The 20,493-nt window shown below is 50.5% G+C and overlaps 1 protein-coding gene across 1 annotated transcript; it reads left to right on the plus strand.

The window, feature by feature from the left end:
* Window positions 1-14,025: 14,025 nt before the first annotated feature.
* Window positions 14,026-16,270, plus strand: LOC100276383 (Protein TIFY 10B). Its single transcript, NM_001321850.1, has 5 exons — window positions 14,026-14,298; window positions 14,540-14,681; window positions 15,221-15,474; window positions 15,585-15,642; window positions 15,744-16,270. Exons 1-5 carry the CDS (start codon window positions 14,178-14,180, stop codon window positions 15,868-15,870), a joined length of 702 nt encoding a protein of 233 aa, NP_001308779.1. The 5' UTR covers window positions 14,026-14,177; the 3' UTR covers window positions 15,871-16,270.
* The last annotated feature ends 4,223 nt before the right edge of the window (window positions 16,271-20,493 follow it).

The raw sequence follows: 20,493 nt of genomic DNA on the forward strand, positions 1-20,493 counted from the left end.
AAGAGTATTACCATCACACAGAGGAGGAAACCAAAGATGTTGAACCATATACAACAGTCTTCAACCCAAGAATCACCAAGCATTGTGATCTTAGGGGCGAGGGAGTGGAAAATGGAGTTGCTTGCGATTTGGCAGAGGGGATTTATCTGGAGTGTGCTTTGAGCGAGTTGGGAGTTGAGGGAGCTGGTGGGGGGTTTATAGGCGAGCGTTGGTGTTCGGTTGCGGAGTAGTGGTGATGGAGTAGGTGCTACGTGGCAACAGGTGCGACGAAGGGGAAGGGGGGCCTGGTGCCGGCGATGATGGCGGCGGTGGGTGCGCTGCAAAGGGGGGTGGGCGGCGGTAGTGCGCTGCAAAGGGGGGTGGGCGGCGGTAGTGCGCTGCAAAGGGGGCATGGGCGGCGGTGCTAGTGCGCATGGAGGCGGGCACGCATGCGGGGGGCACGGGTGAGTGGTGGGGTCGATGACCCAGATGTTTGTGGTCTCTGGTTCCAAGAATCTTTGCCTCTCTGTATGGTAATAACTCCTTCTGTCCTCTTTTTCCTGTTTACTTTGACTTAGGGGCAGTGCTTTGATTCTCACGGTCGGTCCTTTTGACTGAGCGACTGGATAGGTTCCTCTGTAGCTTATTCCAGGCTTCAAGGGTAAGCTTCCCGGTATCTTCTTGGGTAAGGCACTTTTCTCTTCAGATGGGTTAAGATGAGAATGGAAGCATAAGGTAAGGATTAGCTCTAATTTGTGATCTATGTTTTTAGAGAAAATCTTTTTAAGAAAAACGAAAAGAAAACACACAAGCTCAGCAATGATAAGCACAAACAAATCAAATGTTTTGAATAAGGGAAGAATAGAGTTTTTCCAAAGCACGAGCTACTCAGATTCGGGGGCTAAGCATAACTACTATTACTTGGCTCCTGAATTGAGAACTATGCTAAATGCAACTTATGAGCACTAACGTTAAAGCATCACATATGCACTCAAAAGGGGAGAAAACATCAAGCGAAATTCATTTTGAAATGCCCTAGGGGGCCACACAAATAGAGTTTTTCAAAGCACGGGACTACACGATTACCTCTCATACATGCAGGGCTCTAGCCAAAGTGAAGAAAAACTTCACTACCCAATGCATGCAGAGGACTAGGCATACTAACTTCAGACCAGGCAATTCTCTTCTAGCAAGGCTTGCACACAACTTCAATCTGAGACATCTCCTGGATGGGTCAACAGGGAACTGATGTTGATGACTTCTTCTGGCAGCGACTGAGATGGCAACACGGGGTTGAACTCTTCTTCAAGCGAGACTGGCTCTTGTAGTTCCTCAGAGGGCGGCGGTGCTGGCGGGGTGCTTGCAGCTTCTTCCTTGACCTCAAGGGACGGTGCTAGAATCTTCTTCATGGCGAGGGGCTCAAACAACTCTAGCTGGGGATCTTGGGAGGATTCAGGGTGCTCTTGCTTATCCATAGCCTTAGGGGAGACTGGAATTCCTTCCAAGACTATGGCTTCTTCCGGGAGTTCCCAAGCCTTCTTTTCTCCTCTGGTAGAGACCGGGTGACCTTCAAGAATCTGGGGGTCTTCAGCTTTGATGGGTTGAACAGGGTTGGATGAAGCGGGCTCTTGGATCTGCAGGGCTCTACGTTAGTTATGGGTTACCAAGTAGGCCTCCATCAACTTCTGGATATGCTCATCCTTGGCTTGCTTCAGGGCTTCAACAGCAATGGCTTCACGACTTTCCAAGGCAGCTACACGGGCTTGAGCTAAGGTGAGATCCACATGGAGCTGACGGTTGCGCTTCTCTGCATCTTCTGCTCGGGCAATCATCTGACGGTGGTGCCGAGCCAAGAAATCATATTGTGCATCCAGGGTGAGCAGGTATGCAGTGAGGTACACGACTGTGGGGTCGTCCTCAAGCAGCTGCTGTTCCTCCAATGCACGCATCCTGGCCATCCAAGCGGGACGGTCTCTCTGAAAGGGCGGAAAGAATCTGAGTGGGGTGTCGGCCACTTCTTCATAGATCTGACACAGGGCCCTCAATGCCTTGCGAGCGACGACTTGGCAGGTGTCTTTGAACCTGTGCCCACCAGCAGTGACACTCCATTCCACATGGTGCGGACTGGATCCAATGTATACAGTCACGACACACTTCTCTGTGCCATGCTCGACGAATTCACGACCATCATACTCTGGCTGGCTCCTGATTCCGAGGCGAACTGTGCATGCTCTCAACAACTTGGGGAAACCATCTTCATTCTGGCAAAAGCTGATTTGGCAACGGACCTCCATCTGACTTCTGAGAGAATGAAAGGGGAAAACATTTTTGAAATGAAGGGATGAGAGCAAGAATTTTTTTAAGAAAATAGTTTGGACTCAAAAACTTTTGGATCAGTCTAAGGGTTACGTCCTGCGGCCAACCTAACAGCTCTGATACCACCTGAAGCGTCCCCAATCCTCTGGGACTCAAATGTGATACAATTACTAGTCCCAGGAGGCTAGTAAACACATTTATACATCAGATGATACCAAATCTGCTTAAACGAGACAAACCTACAAAGGTGGCGAACAACTTTAAGAGTTGGTCCACAACTCGAGACATATCATCAGAGTGGGGCTGAAGCAGCCCGATATACGCAGCGAAGCAAATCAGCGGTCCAACAGCCACAGGCAAGGTTGGGAACAGTCGTAACTCTTACCCGATCTCCTTTTTCTGAAAAACAACAAATAAGCAAGGGTGAGTACAAACGTACTCAGCAGCCCACCTTCACCCGCGGAATGGGGAAATCAGATATAATGCATGGAATATGTGGAGCTCAGAATATTTTGCGGAAACAGCAATATTTTATGCAGGGTTGTTTAAAAAAACAATTTGTATTTTGCAAAGCGCATCCTCTCCAAAAGGAGCAGGAAGTTTTTCAATATTAGAACAAAATCCCCTGGACTAAACCATCTAGGTATCTCAGCAGTTTCCCACTGGTTTTCCTTTTCAAAAATAGCTACTGGACTTCCCGTCCACCATAGCTCACGGCTCAACCGCCGAACCTTTTAAAAACCACTTTTCTCAAAAGCACCTTTTTTTTTGAAAACAAAACATTAATTGCCATACCATACCAGACTCGTCCATTCCTGTGGACACAGACTATTCGAATAAGTTTGAACTCTGCGCAGAGGTGTACACTTTACCCACTAGTCCGGCTCTGCGATCTCATAGCTAGTGAGACCCAAATCCGAATCTCTTTCTTTCCCCGCACGTCCTAACCTTAACGGTTATCCGGAAGGAGTAAGGCCACCACCATGTCCAAACCGGACAAATCTTTCCCCCTCCTTATCCTCCCGGTGCTCCCCAGTCTTCATAACCCTGGGGTCGGACCGCACGAGTTCAGATTGAGCGACTGCCCACACAGTCTCGAGTGGTTGTACTATTAAAGAGTACATGTAGTGAAGATGACAAACCGGTCCTTATATGAGGGGACAATCCTTCTGCTCACGCCTAAACCAGCTGAGCCAACACCTTAGGCCCTCCCCTAAACCAGGGAGTCCTTATATGAATCGTCTGACTTAGTATGAACAGGAGAGTTATAGGCAGAATATGGGACGAGAGTATTTTGGGAGTCTTCTGAAACATGAACCATGCTTAAGGGATGACATGGTTGGATAGGGAATAATTTGATAAGAATTTAGAAACAAGAATTATTGGAATCTGAGTTTGGAAGCCTGGTTCAAAGGAATCTCAAAGTTAAGCGTGCTCAACTTGGAGAAACCTGGGATGGGTGACCAGATGGGAAGTTCCCACTAGAAGGAAAATCACAGTCACCGAAGTTCGTATGACTGGAATATGGGTCTGGCTGGTCTTAGGTGGACTGGACAGCATGATGGATGAGTAGTTGAAATTTGGGATGACTAGATGACCGATGAATAGTAACGATGATTAGTAACGACGAATAGTGACGATGGAAAAGTAATTATAGATATCATCGATGAATAGTAACGATGATGAATAGTAATGATAAATAGTAACGATGATGAATAGTGTATGTGAATAGTAACGATGAATAGTAATGGTGAATAGTAATGGTGAATAGTGATAGTGAATAGTCGTATGAACGAACGATGAACGATGAATAGGAACTATGAACGAACGAACGATCGATCGAATGATCGGACGAACGAACGATCGGAATTTCGGCAGCATAACGGCAGGAAAAGATTATTTGGACGAACGAACGGACGAACGATCGAATGATCGTACGAACGAACGATCGGAATTTCGGCAGCATAACGGCAGGACAAAGATTATCTGGAAGAACGATGAATAGGGACTATGAACGAACGATGAACGATGAATAGGGACTATGAACGAACGATGAACGATCGAATGATCGAACGAACGAACGATCGGAATTTCGGCAGCATAACGGCAGGACAAAGATTATCTGGAAGAACGATGAATAGGGACTATGAACGAACGATGAACGATGAATAGGAACTATGAACAAACGATGAACGATCGAATGATCGAACGAACGAACGATCAGAATTTCGGCAGCATAACGGTAGGAAAAAGATTATTTGGACGAACGAACGGACGAACGATCAAACGATCGGACGAACGGACGAACGAACCATGAACGATCGGACGAACGATCGAACGATCGGACGAACGAATGAACAAACTAAGAACAGGGGACGAACGATCGAAGAACGATCGAACGATCCTTGTGCTAGTGTGTGCTTGTGTGGAACATGGAGTGGGTGTGTGTGGGGGGGGGGAGAGAATTGCCATGAAATGGCTTGGGGTGGGATGAGAGGAGGCCCTTGCCCCTCTATTTATAGCCATGGTGGGGGGATTAGGGGGAGGGATGAGAGGATTAGTGGGAGGATGAGAGGATTAGTGGGAGGTTAGCATGTATTTGTCTTGTATAAGTGAGATTTGCTTGTAGAGCTCATCGTATGACACTGGAGGCATACGTATACGTATGAGCATGAGGAAGGTTATGAAGAAAATATTTATAGGGACTTGAAAAATGATTCTGAAGATATTTCTCAAGAGGAAAATACTTGGAGATATATCTGTGGAATATTTGGACAGTATTTCTGGACAGAACTTGAAGGGGGTTACTCGAGAAATATCTAGGCGGTATTTCTGGAAAGAAATTGAGGGGGATCACTGGAGAAACATTTGTAGGATATTTGAGGAGGATTTTGGAGAGAATATAGACCACTATATTTTATTTGCTGATATCAACTCGCAAACAAACATTTTGAAATGAAACTTGAAATTCATTTTGAATTTAGGGCGAGTTTGAGAAAATTTCAAGATTTGAATTTTTGGGATGCTACTGCATGCCTCGGGGCACCCCGAAGACACACTTTTCGGGATTGAGCTTCACGCCTTTCGCCTTGAGACACTGGAATGTCACTTCAAGGTCGGAAAGGAGGTCAGTGGCTTTCCTCGTCTTGACTACGATGTCATCGACGTAGGCCTCGACCGTCCGGCCAATGTGTTGGCCGAACACATGGTTCATGCACCGCTGGTACGTTGTGCCCGCATTCCTCAAGCCGAATGACATGGCGACATAGCAGTACATGCCGAAGGGCGTGATGAAAGAAGTCGCGAGCTGGTCGGACTCCTTCATCCTGATTTTGTGATTTCCTGAGTAGGCATCGAGGAAAGACAGGGTTTCGCACCCAGCAGTGGAATCCACGATTTGATCGATGCGAGGCAGAGGGTAGGGAACCTTCGGACATGCTTTGTTTAGACCAGTGTAGTCTACACACATCTGCCATTTCCCTCCTTTCTTTCTCACAAGCATAGGGTTGGCAAGCCATTCGGGATGGAATACCTCTTTGATGAACCCTGCCGCCATTAGCTTGTGGATCTCCTCGCCTATGGCTCTGCGCTTTTCTTCGTCGAATCGGCGCAGAGGCTGCTTGACGGGTCGGGCTCCGGCTCGGATGTCCAACGAGTGCTCGGCGACATCCCTCGGTATGCCGGGCATGTCCGAGGGACTCCACGTGAAGACATCGGCGTTCGCGCGGAGGAAGTCGACGAGCACTGCTTCCTATTTGGGATCGAGCTCGGAGCCGATCCGGATCTGCTTGGAGGCGTCGCTGCTGGGGTCGAGGGGGACGGACTTAACCGTCTCCGCTGGCTCGAAGTTGCCGGCGTGCCGCTTCACGTCTGGTACCTCCTTAGAGAGGCTCTCCAGGTCGGCGATGAAGGCCTCGGATTCGGCGAGGGCCTCGGCGTACTCCATGCACTCCACGTCGCATTCGAACGCGTGTTTGTACGTGGGGCCGACGGTGTTGACCCCGTTGGGGCCCGACATCTTGAGCTTGAGGTAGGTGTAGTTGGGGACGACCATGAACTTCGCGTAGCATGGCCTCCCCAGTACCGCGTGGTAGGTTCCTCGGAATCCAACCACCTCGAACGTGAGGGTCTCCCTTCGAAAGTTGGAGGGCGTTCCGAAGCAGACGGGAAGGTCGAGTTGTCCGAGGGGCTGGACGCGCTTCCCGGGGATGATCCCGTGGAAAGGCGCAGCGCCTGCCCAGACCGAGGACAGATCAACATGCAGGAGCCCGAGGGTCTCGACGTAGATGATGTTGAGGCTACTGCCTCCGTCCATGAGGACCTTGGTGAGCCTGACGTTGCCGTTGACGGGGTCGACAACGAGCGGGTATTTCCCTAGGCTCGGCACGTGGTCGGGGTGGTCGGCTTGGTCGAAGGTGATGGGCTTGTTGGACCAGTCTAGGTAGACTGGTGCCGCCACCTTCACCGAACAGACCTCCCGACGCTCTTGCTTGCGGTGCCGAGCCGAGGCGTTCGCCGCTTGCCCGCCGTAGATCATGAAGCAGTCGCGGACCTCGGGGAACTCTCCTGCCTGGTGATCTTCCTTCTTGTCGCCGTCGCGAGCCCTGCCACCCTCCGCGGGTGGCCCGGCCCTATGGAAGTGGCACCGAAGCATGGCGCACTCCTCAAGGGTGTGCTTGACGGGCCCCTGATGATAGGGGCACGGTTCCTTGAGCATCTTGTCGAAGAGGTTGGCACCTCCGGGGGGTTTCCGAGGGTTCTTTTACTCGGCGGCGGCGACAAGGTCCGCGTCTGCGGCGTCGCGTTTCGCTTGCGACTTCTTCTTGCCCTTCTTCTTGGCGCCACGCTGAGTTGACGCCTCGGGGGCATCTTCCGGTGGGTGGCCCTGGGGCTGCTTGTCCTTCCGGAAGATAGCCTCAACCGCCTCCTGGCCAGAGGCGAACTTGGTGGCGATGTCCATCAGCTCGCTCGCCCTAGTGGGGGTCTTGCGACCCATCTTGCTCACCAAGTCGCAGCAGGTGGTGCCGGTGAGGAATGCGCCGATGACATCTGAATCAGTGATGTTGGGCAGCTCGGTGCGCTGCTTCGAGAATCGTCGGATGTAGTCCCGGAGAGACTCTCCCGGCTGCTGCCGGCAGCTTCGGAGGTCCCAGGAGTTTCCGGGGCGCACGTACGTGCCCTGGAAATTGCCGGCGAAGGCTTGGACCAGGTCGTCCCAGTTGGAGATCTGCCCCGGAGGCAGGTGCTCCAACCAGGCGCGAGCGGTGTCGGAGAGGAACAGGGGGAGGTTGCGGATGATGAGGTTGTCATCGTCCGTTCCACCTAGTTGGCAGGCCAGCCGGTAGTCCGCGAGCCACAGTTCTGGTCTCGTCTCCCCCGAGTACTTTGTGATAGTAGTCGGGGGTCGGAACCGGGTCAGGAACGGCACCCATCGTATGGCACGGCTGAAGGCCTACGGACCGGGTGGCTCGGGCGAGGGACTCCGATCCTCCCCGCTGTCGTAGCGTCCTCCACGCCTGGGGTGGTAGCCTCGGCGCACCCTCTCGTCGATGTGGGCCCGACGGTCACGGTGATGGTGCTCGTTGCCGAGGCGACCCGGGGCCGCAGGCGCCGTGTTGCGCGTGCGCCCAGTGTGGACCGAGGCTTCCCGCATGAATCGGGAAGTCGTGGCGCGATGTTCCGAGGGGTACCCCTGCCTTCGGGAGGCGGAGCTCTCGGCCCGTCGGACCGCGGCGCCCTCCAGGAGATTCTTGAGCTCTCCCTGGATTCGCCGCCCCTCGGTGGTTGATGGCTTCGGCATCGCGTGGAGAAGCATTGCTGCTGCAGCCAGGTTCTGGCCGACCCCACTGGAAGCGGGTGGCGGCCTCACCCTGACATCGTCGGTGATGCGGTGCTAGAAGCCCTGGGGTAGGTGACGCGCTTCTCCGGCCGGAGGTTGGCCCACCCATTCCTGCCTAATGTCCCGGCGGATTGGCTCAAGCGTTCCTGCTCCCTCGTCGAGCCCGGCCTGCACCCCGCGGATTTGCTCGATCTGTGGGTCATGTCCCCCCGCCTGAACGGGGACCACAGCTAGCTCTCGTAGGATGTCAACGCGAGGCACAGGCCTAGGGAGATCACCGTTCTCCGGCATACCGAGATGGTTGCCTTCGGAGAGACCCCCTAGATCGACGTGGAAACATTCACGACTTGGGCCGCAGTCCTCGTCGCCGAGGCTGCGGCTACCGTCGGAACAGTCGGAAAGGCAGTAGTCGCATGCGGTAATGAAGTCCCGCATGGCGCTGGGGTTACCAAGTCCGGAGAAATCCCAACAAAAGTCGGGCTCGTCATCTTCCTCGGACCCCGAGGGCCCGTAGGTCAAGACGGCCGCGAGCCGGTCCCAGGGTGACCGCATACGAAACCCCAGAGGGTTTGGACTTGCCTCTACGAGAGCGTCTGCCAAAGCGAAGTCGCTTGGCGGGTCGAGGCTGAATCCAAAGGGCGTGAGATGGGAATCGGTCGGTACCTCTTGGTCGACGGGCGGTGATGAAGTCACGTCAGGGACTGACTGCACCGTCGTCTCAGGTACGAGGGTGACGCCCAGCAAGCCTTTCGCGAGCGTGTTGGCGTCGTCCGTTTGCTCGGAATTGGCGTGTTGCGGGGAGACGGCGCTCGTCTTCGTCTCAAACGCGAGGTCGATGCCCGACGCGCCCCCCGTTGGGGCGCCGGCGCCGTCGACTTGCTCGACAGCCGACGAGGTGCCGCCTCCTGCTTGGCCTTGGTTGCCCCGCCTCCTCCTCCGTTGGCGGAGGAGAGGGCGGGGTGAGCTCGAATGTTGTTCTTCCACCACGCGGGGAAGACGTCGTCGATTCCGCCGCCGGCGAGCGGGCTGTCGGCCGCCATTGTCGCTGTCGCATGGCGGGGGAAGGAGTATCATGTCGTAGCTGTCGTCGAGGGACATGAACTCAAGACTCCCGAAACGGAGCATCGTCCCGGGCTGGAGAGGTTGCTGGAGACTGCCCATCTGGAGCTTGACGGGAAGCTGTTCGTCAACACGAAGCAGGCCCCTACCTGGCGCGCCAACTGTCGGCGTTTCAAGACCGGGGGGTCCCTGGGCCGACGAGTGAAATGTCGCCGCGTGCCCCAGCCCAGATGGGTCGGCGCGAGGCCGAGCACGAAGGGGGGAAAAGGCGGCCGGAGACGAGCGTGAGAGAGGTGGAAATCTTGCGGCCTTCGTGTTCGTCCCGCGCCCAGGTCGGGTGTGCTTGCAGTAGGGGGTTACAAGCGTCCACGCGGGAGAGGGAGCGAGCGGCCTCACGCGAGCGCCTGTCTCGTCCTCGTCCCCGCGCGTCCAACCCTCTGTAAGAGGGCCCTGGTCCTTCCTTTTATAGGCGTAAGGAGAGGATCTAGGTGTACAATGGGGGTGTAGCAGAGTGCTAACGTGTCTAGCGGAGGAGAGCTAGCGCCCTAAGTACATGCCATCGTGGCAGCCGGAGAGGTTTTGGCACCCGATTCGTGTGGTGTCGTGGCCGTCGGAGGAGCGTTGAAGCCTGGCGGAAGGACAGCTGTCGGGGCTGTCGAGTCCTTGCTGACGTCCTCTTGCTTCCATAAGGGGGCTGAGAGCCGCCATCGTCATAGAGCGTGCGGGGCGCCATCATTACTTTGTCTGGCGGAGCGAGCCAGATGGGACGCCGGTCTTGTTTCCCGTAGCCTGAGTCAGCTTGGGGTAGGGTAATGATGGCGCCTCTTGTTGACGTGGCCGGTCCGCGCCCTAGGTTGGGCGATGTGGAGGCTCCTCCGAGGTCGAGGTCGAGTCTGTCTTCCGAGGCCGAGGTCGAGTCCGAGCCCCTGGGTCGGGCGAGGCGGAGACCGTCGGCTGAGGCCAGGGCTGAGTCCGAGCCCTGTGGTCGGGCGAAGCGGAGTTCGTCGTCTTCAGGGGCTGAGCCCGAGTCCGAGCCCTGGGTCGGGCGGAGCGGAGTTCGCCGTCTTCCGGGGCTTAGCCCGAGTCCGAGCCCTAGGTCGGGCGGAGCGGAGTTCGCCGTCTTCCGGGGCTTAGCCCGAGTCCGAGCCCTAGGTCGGGCGGAGCGGAGTTCGCCATCTTCCGGGGCTTAGCCCGAGTCCGAGCCCTAGGTCGGGCGGAGCGGAGCTTCCTATGGTGCCTGAGGCCGGGCCTGACTGCCTGTCAGCCTCACTCTGTCAAGTGGCACAGCAGTCGGTGCGGCGCAGGCGACGCTGTCCTTCTGTCAGGCCGGTCAGTGGAGCGTCGAAGTGACTGCGGTCACTTCGGCTCTGCTGACTGAAGGGCGCGCGTCAGGATAAAGGTGTCAGGCCATCTTTGCATTAAATGCTCTTGCGATTTGGTCGGTTGGCGCGGTGATTTGGTCAGGGTTGCTTCTTGGCGAAGACAGGGCCTCGGGCGAGCCGGAAGTATGTTCGTCGCTGGAGGGGGGCCTCGGGCGCGACGGAGATCCTCCGGGGTCGGCCGCCCTTGCCCGAGGCTAGGCTCGGGCGAGGCGTGATCGAGTCCCTCGAATGGACCGATCCCTGACTTGATCGCACCCATCAGGCCTTTGCAGCTTCGTGCCGATGAGGGTTACCAGCTGAGAATTAGGAGTCTTGAGGGTACCCCTAGTTATGGTCCCCGACACCACCAGAAGCTGATATAGACTGTCAAACACCCAACATTTGACGAGAGACAAGTTAGACCGCGAGTGGAGGAGAATATCCATACATGTAGGTTTGACGAGAGACAAGTTAGACCACGAGTTAGATTAGGAACGAGTACACAGACTCTTTCATAATGTTTCATATTAGGGGTTATAATGTGAAAACTAGGAAAACTAATGTTTTATAGTAGGAAAAGATATAGAACTCACCTAGATATGCTACCCCGATATCATCAAAGTCTGTTGTGTGATAGTCGATGTCCATGCCATTCTCTCTGATGCATCATACCGACACTGAACAAGATGATATTAAATGAGAATATTGCAACAATCCTGTCTCCAGAAGCAATAGGTGTAATATCATGCCCCGGCCAACTAGTGCGGCCCCCACCACATATGGCCTCGCCCATCGACCAAGCGGTGCACGACCCCGCCGTATAGGTCTCGCCCGTCGTCGAGGAGTGCCATCTCCGCGCTAGTGAGTCAGACTACGGGGGAGTCACATGAGTTGGGTCGGCATAAGGGAGGAGAGGAATCTCCGTATATGTAGGTTCAATAAAGGACAAGTTAGATAATGCTTTAGATTAGAAAGAATTATACGAGCTCTTTTGCAAAAGGGATGACCGTGAAAACCAAATAAACTAATAATTTATAGGAGTAGAGATTATTGAATTGTTATATAGTGTCAATATATTACCCCTTTGAGCTCTGTCCTCCAAAAAATAAATTCATAGCAAATTTTAAATATATTACTTTGCTATCAATCATAAAGTTTGTCGCCATTGAACTGACCCATTAACGAGAGGCTAGAGCAATGAGTTTTGCCATTTTCAACAATATCAAATATTGATGTGGCCAATACATTAACTATATTGAAGGATGATATCTAGAGACAATAAATAGTTACGTGGACCGCTGAGAGCTTTAAAACCCTAAATAAAAAAACAGATGATAGGGTCTGAAAATTAATTTATTTAGGTCTCATTCGGTTTAAGAGACTAAGGGGTGTTTGGGAACAAAGTTTTTCTGCAGTATTAAAGCAATACTGTAGTATTGAACAATACTGTGGTATTATATACTTTGAGGTGTTTGGCAACTCATCTGAAATCTCTGTATACTAAACTGTAGTATTGTAAATACTGCACTTGTTTTGCAGTTTTGGAAACTTTGGTCTCAGCCAAAGTTTTTCTCTGTAAAGAGAGCGACAGCTAGGTCCCGCTCTGGCTGATTGGTCTCAACCAAAGTTTTTAGTAAACACCTTGATGTATTGGATACTGTTGTATTCAAAAACTGAAGCATTGTAAAGTGTAGTAATGTCATGACTAAAGATTAATCCTTCCATTTTAGCCTCATTTAGTCTCTAATTTGACAAACGGTTTTAGTTGCACTAGTAGCGGGAGAATGCTAAGGGGTATTTTGGTCCTCTTATAATTCATTTAATGTGTTTTGAATAATTTTAATCCCTAGAACCAAAACAAAATATGGGCTAAACTTTAGTCATCTAATTAAATTTAGTCTTTAGACTAAAGAACCAAACGGGCCCTTTATACAGATTTTTAGTCTTGAAATATATTCTTTTGTAAACAATAGAGATGGCAACGGGTACAAACCCGTCGGGTTTTGCTATCCCAAACCCGTACCCGTGAAAAATATTCATGCTCATTAAAAAACCCGTACCCATGACGGGTTTGAAATTTTGCCCAAACCCGTACCCATCGGGTTAGCGGGTACCCACGGGTTACCCGCGGGTTTTATCTCCAACATGCTTATTCTTTTTATAATCAATAAGTATCGCAATGATTAATGAGATCATGGTCCAAAATTTATATAATGAACAACGAGTTCATGATTTGGTATAAAAATATTAGTAGAGAGAATTAAATACAAATAATAAGTTGTATAATCAAGTTACCTTGCAGCTTGCACTAAGTTATACATCCACCACATATATAACACTAGTAATAACTATAATAGCAAGCAAGCAACACTCTCACCAACTACTTATACATTCACTATTTGATAAAAATTAGGAAGTAAATAGGTAGATAACAAGTTTGTTGTTCGTTTATAAAATAAAATAACAATATGCACTAGTTTGGTCGGGTTTAAAAAACCCACGGGTTCACGGGTTTGGGTACTATAGGAACAAACCCGTACCCATGAACCCGTCGGGTATACATTTATGCTCATTAACAAACCCATGAGTACGAAAATTGACCCAAACCCGTATCCTAATGGGGTAAAAACCCATCGGGTTTCGGGTTTCGGGTACCCATTGCCATCTCTAGTAAACAAGCGATTGAAGGAGTAGACAAAATATAAAAAAAAACAGTATAAGAGCTAGTTTGACAATCCTATTTTTCATGGGATTTCTAATTTCACAAGAGAAAATAAACTAATTTCCCTTAAAAAATGAAATTCTTTAGAAAAATTAGTTCCAGACTAGCCTAACAAGAAAAAAACGCACGGTTAAAAAGTCGCTTGATCGTACCACAGTAATCTGCTGAGCCTAACTCGTCCCATCAAACAGCAACACACCAAAGGGTGTAGTCAAAGCGAGCGAGTGAGGCCGGCCTATCCCTGACCCAGCAGCAACTCGTGTTGCTGAGCAGTCCAAACGACCCCGGATCCATCTGCTCCCCTTCCGCACGGCCCACCCGCGATCACGACTCACGAGGCCACCACCGAACCCAGCACGCACGCATGCAGCTCAGGAGTAAGGAGCGCGGGTACATCGACACATGGGAGCGCGGGCCCCACCCATCCCGTCAGAAGCGAGCGCTCGACGGACGCAACGTCCCGAAAGGAAAACCCTTTTTGAGTTTTTTCCTCCCCACCTCCACCCCTCTCCCTTCCGGCCTTCTCCACACGAAGCACGTGCGCGTTTTTCTCTCTCTCAAAATCAATCAGGGCGCCCCGCCATTAAATTAAATTACTCTCCCTCCCCACGCCAGCGAATACGAGGATAAACAATTTCGAGCAATCCGTTCCCGTGGGTTTTTAGTCGCGGCCTCACGGGATTTGGGTGGAAACCGCGGGGGGTCCTTTATAAGCGCGTGGGCGCGCGGCGTGCTCACACGAGCCCCCCCGCGTTCACGAGCCAGAAGAGAAGAGAGGCTAACCACCGCAGCGGCTGCGACCTGCGAGTGCGACAACCTCCGCGGAGGAGTTGGAGCCGGCGGCGGGGATATTTGCTTGCCCGGCTGGGGTTGCGGCGGAAGGAGGGAGAGACAATCGGCGATGGCGGCGTCCGCGAGGCCCGGGGAGAGGGCGACCAGCTTCGCCGTCGCGTGCAGCCTCCTCAGCCGCTTCGTCCGCCAGAACGGCGTCGCGGCTGCCGACCTAGGCCTCAGGATCAAAGGTGAGCGGCGGAATCCGGCGGCGGCCTTGTCGAGGCCGGGCTCCTTCTGCTCGGTGGTGGGAGGATTTCGAAATCCGGGAGGGTGTGTGGGGGGTCCAGTTTCGTTTCCAGTGGGGAGCGTGTTGTGCTGGTGTGAGATCTGGGCGGGGCCTTTGTTATCCGGTTTGAAACCACGTTTTCGGGCTTCGAATTTTACGGTCCCTTATCCAGATGTTTTGTTTTGTTTTGTTCCCGTTCTCAGGCGAGGTCGAGCAGCAGAGGACGCCGGCGACAACTAACTCGCTCCCCGGAGCGGAGGGCGAGGAGGTCGAAAGGAGGAAGGAGACCATGGAGCTGTTCCCGCAGAGCGTCGGGTTCAGCATCAAGGATGCTGCTGCCCCTAGGTGCGTACCACTGCTGCTTCACATCATCTAAATCCATTTCGATTTTGGTTTGCGCAACAGTTGTTACGTAGTAGCACAGCAGAACTCAAGCCTAGCTGTCGTAGGTCTCCTGGACAAAAGGCCAAGCAATTTGACTTTGTAACATAGAGATCTGAGTTTAATGAGTGTTTATAGGTGGAACATGTGGTATAAAATCTAGTTGAGCCGGATGGCAAATGACAGAGCATGTTATTACGTATGTGTAAAGCTAAAGCATCCCTTGCTGTTCAGTCCGTGTTGGTATTCCTTGGTCAAAGCTGTATCTTTGTAATCTTAAGAAGTTACCGCCTTTGCTGAAACACCGTGTTCTGCAAGGTAGCACAATGTTTCCTTTTTATCAGGCAAAGCAACCAACATGCTCAGAGATTGTACCTAATGTTTATCATTAACTGCCAAGGATTATTAACAGGGAAAAAAACAGAGTGGATAATTGATTGGCTAAGCTGAAGTAGCCTACTACATGCACTGTTCTTAGTGTTCTTCTCTGTAATATTTGTCAGGGAGGAGCAAGGAGATAAAGAGAAGCCTAAGCAGCTCACAATCTTCTATGGCGGGAAGGTGCTGGTATTTGACGATTTCCCCGCCGACAAGGCAAAGGATCTGATGCAGCTGGCCAGCAAGGGCAGCCCAGTGGTACAGAACGTTGCTTTGCCTCAACCCTCTGCAGCAGCTGCTGTCACTACTGACAAGGCCGTGCTGGACCCGGTCATCAGCTTGGCCGCTGCTAAGAAGCCTGCTCGCACAAATGCTTCTGGTATAAACACTCTCCCTCTGTTTCTATTCTTACCTAGCTGAAGTTCTAAAATATGATTGCTGGACTTTGTTATGCCGATTATTGATCGAAACGTGCCTTTTCTTCTGTAGATATGCCTATTATGAGGAAGGCTTCTCTTCACCGCTTCCTTGAGAAGAGAAAAGATCGGTAAGCTGTGGTTGCTGTGATTATTATTTTCAGTATGGCGATTTCCTTTCTTTTCCAGTGTTGTATTTGGAACTAATTTGTGCACTTCTGGTTTTCTTCAGCCTCAATGCAAAGACACCATATCAAACTGCTCCTTCAGATGCCGCACCAGTCAAGAAGGAGCCTGAGAGCCAGCCATGGCTCGGATTAGGACCGAATGCCGTGGATTCCAGCCTGAACCTCAGCTAGTACACAACAACACAGCCATAATAAGACGGCACAGCAACGGCACCCACCATGACCTGGAATTTGCTTTGCCACTAGATCGAGTTCAGAAACCATAAATATTCTTAGTTATCGTGTTTTAGTGTTCGCTTATGTCGTGGTTCTACGCCCTCTTGTCGCATAGTTCTGGATGTAAAGAAAAGTAGCCAGTCATGACCATCACCGGGAGTCGGGGAGAAGTTTTTGGAGGGTGTTAACACACGGCGACTCTGAATTGGCCATGCTAAGGAAAAGGATAGTGCAATGTGAGGTATATGTATTTTCTGAAAGCCAGATCGTTTGGGTCTAGCCCTGATGTATGCAGAACAAGTGATTATTGTAATGGATCCTGATTATCCTCATCATCCTATTGTTGTTTTCTGATCACATGGCTTCACCAACCCAAGTTTGTTTGGATTGTCGTCGTTCGTTCCTGCCGCTGCAAATCTTTGGTAGCTTATGGTCATAACTGGAGCACTCTAGTTTGTGAAACTACAGCAAGCAATTCATGGGAATCTGTTTCTAGTTTGCTTGCGCAGTTGCTCCTCCAGCTATACAGTTTGGTGCCAAAAGAAAAGGACATGTGCATTTGATTCTGTAAAAAACACGAGTAGTGAACTCCATGACTTTACTGAGGCTGTCTCCAACAACGTCCCCTAAATTTTATCCCCTAAAAAAATATTCTCTATCATTTACAGCATTCTCTAAAAGATTTTATACTCTATATCTTCTTCAACTCCAGCAATATCCTCTAAATTTCATCCTCTATATCAACAGTGCTACCAGATTTGACATTCTATATTATTTTTTACCGCTCGTCAGCATGTGCACAGAAATCAGCACAGTGTATAGAGCACCACCGTACAACCTCTATACATAGCGTATGCATGACATCCTCTAAATTTTAGAGAACCTTTTAGAGTCTCTTGTTGGAAGGATAAAAGATCTGACAAATCTCTACATTTAAAGGACAGAAGCTTTTACATATCGTTGTTGGAGACAGCCTAAGAGGGGAGTAATTTTTAGCTTGTTCGCTGCGGCTTGCTGCGGCTGCAATCCGGCTGCGGCTTCTACAGTATTTTTCTCTCTATGGATTGCAGCTGCAGCAATCCAAACAGCTGCAACAGTGTCGGCTTGTAGCCAGCCGAACACGCCATTTGCCTTGACCTAACGATCACGCGGATAGATGCGGCCATAGACGGCAGCAGCACACGAGTCAGAGAGGCGGTAGGTTGAGTGGCGTTGTCCAGTTGACGATGGGGGCCATTGCTGAGGAGGGTAGGGAGGAGGAAGATGCACACACGGGCTGACGGGCATGACTTTGTCGCTGGTGCCGAATTCTTTAATCGAAAGGCAGGAGCACCGATGGAGCACATGTGAGAAATAGGGAGGACTGAGGACAGACTCCTCTTCCTGACAGCTAACGCAACGCGTTGGAATAAAAATATAGTACTCCAATCCAATACAATACTCTACGGAAGAAGAAGAAAAAGGCAACGGCAACTAGCAAGTTGTTTGGGAAGTGGGGACTGTGTGGGGGGACGAAAAGCCCGGGGGACAAGCGACCCCACCTCACCCAACTTCCTGCTGCCAGCCCCGACTTGTTCGTTTCCTGGCAAGCCCCTTGCCCCGGCGCAGCTGTGGGATTTCAAACCTTTTTCTCCAGCTTTTGATTGTTTCTTGTGGAAAGTTTCGGCGCCTTTGATCATTGGTTCTTTATATAAAGATAAAATTGTTGCTAATAGCCCATTGTTTCTGTTGATATGCATAACTGGATTCATCAGCAAGAATAGCAAAACACTTATCACCAAGTTCACACATGATTATTCTGGTAGTTTCCTTAGCACAACGACGAATTAGTTGTTTCTAAATCGTGTGATCAACTGACAATTGTTAGGAGCATTTCCTAAAACCATCATATTAAATTATTCAAAGTTCTCTGGAAGCCATTGCAAAAGCTCTCGAAAATCCCCTTTGTTATTTGAATCATTTACATCTGCATGACCACGAAATGTCAATCTCTGATGAAACAAATATCTTATGCATTGAAGTGACCATGTCGAACAAGCTAGGTATTAAGCCTTGTACTCAACACTATCCGATGAAACGGGTTCACGAAGAGACGACTTAGGTTTGATGACAAATTATATTTCTCCTCGTCCTCACAATGAGCACTATTGATACCATCAGCATGTCTTAGGAATCTAACATTTATATTCCAATTTCTAAACCCACCATTGGCAAAACTATCTCCAGAAGAAAATTTGTTGTTATCTTTGAACAAATAACAAACAAAGCAATATGCAACATCTTTATCCACACTATATTCAAGCCAATTGAACTCAGAAGACCACTTTAATTGAAATCGAGGCATACATCCATATTCATACTGAGGAAAATCACCATTGCTCACCTTTGGTCGACATGACCACAATGCAATATATGCCCTTATAACTTTATCTTGCTCATTCACGTCATAGCTTGAGATAGGGAGCCTCAAACCAGGAACATACTCAATACCATAAATATCATCACGATCTCCTTCATCACTAGAATCAAACCGATTCAGTTGAGCATACTCAGAGTCGCTACTATCTTCAAAGTCCTGTAATATAGGGGCACATGCTCAACTCTCACTTGTTCAAATGGTATTGTGTTTGTCCTACCACTACCCCGTTCCTGGAATAGCAACAAGTGCATGTGCTTTTCATTGCAAGATGGAGCAACACTCACTTATTCAAATTGTTTCTTTGCTTCAACTCTAGCAAAAAAAAGGCAAATCAATGGTGTTCTTTTCTCTTCATGGTTTACTATGCGAAACTAAATCACTACTAAACACAAATTCCATACTACCATTTCGGAAACCTTAAATCGAAATGCACTTGTTGCTTAGTTGATGGCTACCTGCATGCCCTCTTTCCAACCGGCGAATGCCCCCATCTACCTAGTTGTTGCCCTAAAATGGTTGAACACTGCATTGCAACTACAAGCAGCTAATCATCAAAGTAGGGGAGGTCGGGGTGACTGGGCATGGCGGGCTTGGCACTATGTCAAGCCGTCGGTATGGTGGTACAGACGCTACACCTCACTGGCATTTATTTGTGGATGCTGGATGTGGTGGTGTGGCGAACAGCACAGGCACGCTTCACACCACGGCACGTTGAATTTGGAGTCTCGCAATATTTTTAAATCTTATGTTTTGGGTACAATGTTTAAAACGCTAGAATGGAAAATGTACTGTATGTCTGTATAAAGAAACAAGGTGTATCAAACAGTAGTACCGGAAGTAAAGAGATCCGGAAGAGCTATGTACGGCTTGATGTGTGTGTGTGTGTTATGTACTATTTTGAGCCTCGTATTAATTAGCCCGGGGTGGCCAGTTATAGATCTAGTGGTAGCAGGCTGCTCCTCGCTTCTGGTGGATTAGGATTGAGACGCAACTCCTTAATTAGTGCGGTGCATGTGTGGTGTCGGGGGGGGGGGGGGGGGGGGGGGGGGGGGGGGGGGGGGTGGCTAGCTTGTGTGCCACTCGTCTCTTTGCGTGACGCGCATGACTGGACTAACCAAAACCAAACCATGCATGCACTACAAAAGTCGTCGTCGAGAAAGGAATAGCCATGTGCGGGGTTTGTCCATAAGCCAATAATCCTTTTTTTTATTCCTTCGTGGAGAAGAAGAAGAAGAGAGAACTGCGTACCGTGTCCGCTGGTCCAGGGACGAACGAACAGGCCGTGGTGATGCCCTGGTTTTCAGGATGGGAGCTAGCTAGAACGTTCTTGGTCGTCGTACCGAGCATGCAGGAGCAGTACTGGACCATGCACTGCACCTTCCTTGTCGCATCCATCCAGATCCAGTAGCAAGCAAGCAAGCAATGTATCTGAAGAGTTTTGAGTAGTGGGTCAATTCGGGGCGCCAAAGGCACGAAACGGAACGGGGGGCCGCAGCATGTTGCCCTTGAATGCCTCCGCTCCGCCGCATGGCTTTTGCATGGGCATATGGACCAGCACTGTGTCTGTGTGTGTGCGTGTCAGTGTGTGTGACTGATGATGATCTGGGTGAGAGGCATCCCATCATATCCGATCCAATCTTCGGTCCCCGCCGAAACCTACCGTGATGGCAAATTCTCTGAAAACAGATTTCGTAGCAGTTGTAACAGGGCCTCTCTGACTCTGCAGTCTGCTGCTGAGCGCAAAATGTTTCCAGCGTGGAGGTCTGCTCCGCCGCTCCGCTTGGAAACGGTCGCGCCCATAGGCCCCGTCGTCGATCGACGGGAGCCTTTTGACGCCGAGGGATCGGAGGAGGCGCGCCAGATTTAAATTTTTTTTCTTCTTCTCTGTCTCGTGGTCAACGGACATATAGTCGCCGGACAAGGTTTGTAAACTACAGCTACTACTCCTATTGAAGAATAGAATTCACGTGGCGCTAGCTTAGCAGGTAACCCCAACATGCGTGCGTGGGCAGCGCACGCAGGGAATATCTCGGTTTCCTGGCCCCGACCGGCCGGCATCTGTCCATACATACACTAGTATATATATAATATAATATCGGATTACCACCCCTTTTCTTGTTGAGGTTCATTTCATCACATGGCGATTTTCTAAAAACAAC

Source organism: Zea mays, chromosome 7 (genome assembly GCF_902167145.1).
Source record: "Zea mays cultivar B73 chromosome 7, Zm-B73-REFERENCE-NAM-5.0, whole genome shotgun sequence".
NCBI lineage: Eukaryota > Viridiplantae > Streptophyta > Magnoliopsida > Poales > Poaceae > Zea > Zea mays.